The sequence below is a fragment of the Apium graveolens genome, chromosome 4 (genome assembly GCF_009905375.1).
Source record: "Apium graveolens cultivar Ventura chromosome 4, ASM990537v1, whole genome shotgun sequence".
NCBI lineage: Eukaryota > Viridiplantae > Streptophyta > Magnoliopsida > Apiales > Apiaceae > Apium > Apium graveolens.
Genome location: NC_133650.1, coordinates 295,841,675 through 295,846,007, shown reverse-complemented (window position 1 = coordinate 295,846,007; position 4,333 = coordinate 295,841,675). Strand labels below are relative to the sequence as shown.

At 35.1% G+C, this 4,333-nt stretch overlaps 1 protein-coding gene across 1 annotated transcript; it reads right to left on the bottom strand.

Moving 5' to 3' along the window:
• Positions 1 to 273: 273 nt before the first annotated feature.
• Positions 274 to 2,906, bottom strand: LOC141721261 (indole-3-acetic acid-amido synthetase GH3.6-like). The gene is made up of 3 exons (XM_074524088.1): positions 2,495 to 2,906; positions 1,142 to 2,070; positions 274 to 1,050 (listed from the first exon to the last, which is right to left on the bottom strand). Exons 1-3 carry the CDS (start codon positions 2,821 to 2,823, stop codon positions 458 to 460), a joined length of 1,851 nt encoding a protein of 616 aa, XP_074380189.1. The 5' UTR covers positions 2,824 to 2,906; the 3' UTR covers positions 274 to 457.
• Between the last annotated feature and the right edge of the window lie 1,427 nt (positions 2,907 to 4,333).

Genomic DNA, 4,333 nt, shown 5'->3' with positions numbered 1-4,333 from the left:
GAGTTGGTTCTCGTTGTCACATTCCTTCCCCGTCCCCGATACTTGTAGCTCGTTAGACCCTGAGTTAAGCTAAGGGTAAAGTTCCTTTGGCTTTTGTGTGAGAATGGTAGGAAAAGCCAGAGGACCAAATTGACCGTTTTCAATGAGCCTGCAGATTTCCTGGTCAGTATCACTAATATATACATTCCACAAGCAACGTATATAGTAGAGCATTAAATTTAAGTAGCAAGATCATTCCTCGACAAAAAAAAACAAGTAGCTAGATCAGAGCACAGACTGAAATGGTAACTGATTTTATACATGACTAGTTCAGAAGTTCCTACTAGAACAAAAGCTTAAGATAAGTAAAACAGAACATATGATTGGATGAGATATCCTAACATCAGCCTTTTGAATTTCTAAATTGATCACAAGCACTAGGTTTTGGATCTCCAAATGAAAAACCATAACAACTTTATTAACTTGACTTGATGTTCATCCATTGCTTATGCCCTGGAGCCCACTTGGGGCATTTTGGACTGAAATAGCTTGACACAACTCTTGAGTTTAACAGCTCAACAATGGGTGCAAATTTGACGCAGCGAGGTGTCTTGTACTGGTTAATTGAAGCACCTAAGCTAATGGCATAATCCATAAGTTTATCAAAAGTTCCTGATTCCACAATCTTGATTTCAAGTGGTCCAATGGACTTGTCTGAGGCACGACCTTGACGGTATACACTGTTAAATGACTCTTCAGTTGCTAAGCAACAATCCTCAAAAACTGATGGAGGAATTGGGATTGTCCCGTTAACATTAAGCTCCCAAAATAGAACATAGTGTCCCGGAATTGTGGTCGTGTCTGCATAGCTTGTATATTCAATTAAAGTTGCATCGAATGGCATCAAATGCGTGACAGCATTTTTAACTGCATTTTGTAGCTCAACTTCATCAGTTTTATCAGAATCAATGCTTAAAACAACATTTTTGCGGCAAATGAAGTTGAACTGTGGGGCTTTATTCTTGAATCCTGCAACTTTAAGTACATCTCCAACCCTGTATCGATAAAGTCCTGCCAAACATAAAGCATATATATGTAAGAATCTTGGACCTAATAATAAACTGATATAACAAGAAATAAATGTAGTCTTTGTTCAATTTACCAGCATAGGTGGTGACAACAAGCTCATACTCGTGCCCGAGCTTAACATCAGCCAAATCAACCAATTCTAGTTGTTCTTTCTCAGTTAGAGAATCACGGACATTTATCGAATTTTTGACCACGTTATTTTTATGAATTGGCAAAAACTCAAAGTAAGCCATAGTTGGAATGAGTGTATAAGAGACGTCGCTAGGCTTACAAAGCGGGTTAAGATTGACACCGAAATAGCATTCAGAAGAAGCATACATGGTGCAAACAAGTGGAAGGCCATTACTAAAGTAATCAAGTGTTGGTATATACTGTGACATGGTCCCTGTTACTATAACATCAACATATTTGGTATTAGGCCACAACCTAGTCAAGATTCCCTGCCATGATTTTTTGCTACACTCGGTTTCAACGAAAGTGGCTAATTTGGGGTCTGGCTTGAGGATTTTAAGCACCGATTCTCTCACAGATGGATCGGTGATTTCATGGTTAAGGGTCCCGGTTCGGATGTCATGACACAATATAGGCCAGTGCTTTTCAAGGAATCTGATTGCCCGGATGAAACCGGAGGCAAAAACGGCCCCAACTCGAAGGACTTCATTGTGGAGGCATAAACCACAGAGAACTTGGGAGTACATGCTCTGGTAAGAGTCGGAGCAAAGAATGGTTTCGTTTGGGCTAGTGTAGTTTGTGTATGGGTCATAAGGTCTGTTTTTGAAATGGGAACTTTTGTAGTAACTAGTTAAAACAGGGCGAGCAAGAAGGCCACCAGGAGTTTTAGCTTCTGACTTAATGAACAAGAAATACATCCCTTTGCCTTTGTCTAGACCAGGAACAAACTGATTCATCACAGGCATCAAAAGACTGTACAACGATGATCTCCTCTCCAGCTCCTCTTCAATTGTTGGCATTAGTTTTCTTTCACCTCCAGATGTCCCAGAACTTCACAATAAAAGCAAAATTTTAATATAAATTTTACTTCTTAGACAAATAAAAATCACACATAAAAGGTATTAATCAAATACATCCTAATTTATCCTTCAAAAGATAAAGCGATCTGCAAGGCTTGGCCTAGCAGATACAGCTCCTCGTACTCTCCTCATACCAAGAGTTTAGTTCTCAGTGGAGGTATGTGTGCGTGAATATTTAAATTTATATAATTGAACTTGACCAATAAAACAAAAACACTACAAAGCGGTAATATGTAATACTTTATTGTACTAATGTGAACGTGATTTGAAGTAATATGACCATGAATTTGTAAAACTGCGAGATATGATTTGTAGTTGGTTTGTAGGCTAATATGCTGAGAAGCGGAAGAACATGACCCTGTACATGTATTAACATACATATAGTAAAAGAATACCTTGTCAAGAACTCAGAAATGGGGTGAGAGCACAGGATGGGAGACTTATCACCATTGGCAATACGATTAATGTCAAGCTGTATATCTTCATATTTGATAACAGGAATGGTTTTCTTGAAAGTGTCTCGATCAGTTTGACCAGCAAGGCCGTGGCGTTGAAGGTATTCAACATGGGCGTTGCGGGAGAGTATTTCAGAAAGAACAAGCTTCTGAATTTCATCAGGTTTAGAGGTGACATCTTCAATGAAGTGAAGAGCCTTTTTGTTCTTCTCAGAAACACTGAAGTCTGGTGATATTTTATGTAGAGATTTCTTTGGTGCTTCAGGCATGGTGGTGTTGTATCAGAGAAAGAAATGTAATTTGTTGTGTTGAAGGAGAAAGATGGTTGCTGTGGGAGAGGAAGAGAGGTGAGGGGTTTATATAAGCCTAACTGAGGCTGTGTGGTCCAGCCTTCTGAGCTTTTATATATAAACAATATTTTATATTTCAATACAATTCAGCCCATTTTTATATCATATAGAGAGTTTGCAAGATATTATTTGTGCAATTGAACAAATGATAATAGCAACTCCAACAAATTTCTTGAACTTTCTCTAAATAATATAATTTAATTACCTCCTAAATATTTAGGATCCAAACTTTTTTATTATCTCCAACAACATCTCATTCCCTAACTCTTAACTTACATTTTATTAATAAATATAGTTATTATATTGGAAAAGAGATATATATGATGTTAAAATTGAATATAATTGATGTGTATGAGTAATGAAAGAGAAGAGGTGAGGAGAGAGACTCTTAAAAAAAGAGGAGAAAAAATTAGCTAGGTATTTGAGGAAGAGTTAAAGCATATCTAGGGATGGTTGACTTCGGGGTCGGGTAGTGCTATCCCCGCCCCCATTCCCGAACCCAAAATCGATCCCTGAACCCGTCCCGATCCCCGAACGGGAATTATTTTACTCCTCGGATGAACCATATAGCCAAGAGAAACGGGGATATCCGCGGAGATTTGAGGAATTTCTTTATTTTTTTCGTTTAATAAAAATAAATTTTAAATAATATTTTTCAATAAAAATTCACATGTAAATCATAATATATAGATTTTCTTTAAAATTTAATATTAATGTTTAACCTTAATTTGAATTAATATTTATTTTTAGTATAATAATAAACAAAAATAATATTATTATAATGAAATAATATCACGATAAGTAAATTTAAACCATTTAGGAGATAAGAAATTGAAAATAATAATATATTGTATATATTTTAATATTTATTTGAGATATTTATATATTTATTATATTATTTTTATTTATAATAATAAATAATGTGTTCATGCACTAGTGAGAAGCTCCTAAACTTTCCTCGTTCAATTTATAATAATAAATAATGTATTCATGCACTTGGATTTTGTCAAGTAGCATTTTTATTCAATTAAAAGAATAAAAATATAAATAAAGAGTGAGTTGAAGAGAATTATTGAAAAAAGAGTAAATTTCTCTCTCTTAAAAATAGTTAAGAGTTTATTAGTTATAATATTTATAAAAAAAACTCAGGAGTCTCTTGAAGTTGCTCTAACTTCAGAGTCTATTTCATAGAAATCTCCTGATCTAACGATATCTCCGTCTCTCTGCCCCTACACGAGATGTGAAGGGTAAAGTTGTATCAAATGTAAATGATTCACTTCTTAACCTTACAAAATAAAAAATACGACTTCTCAAAATTTGACCACAAATCAGATAATGTCCACATACTCACTTTGAGTTTCATACGCTAATTAGTCCAATTTAAACTTGTTTTCTTATTACCACCATATAAAATTAATTAAATTCTAGG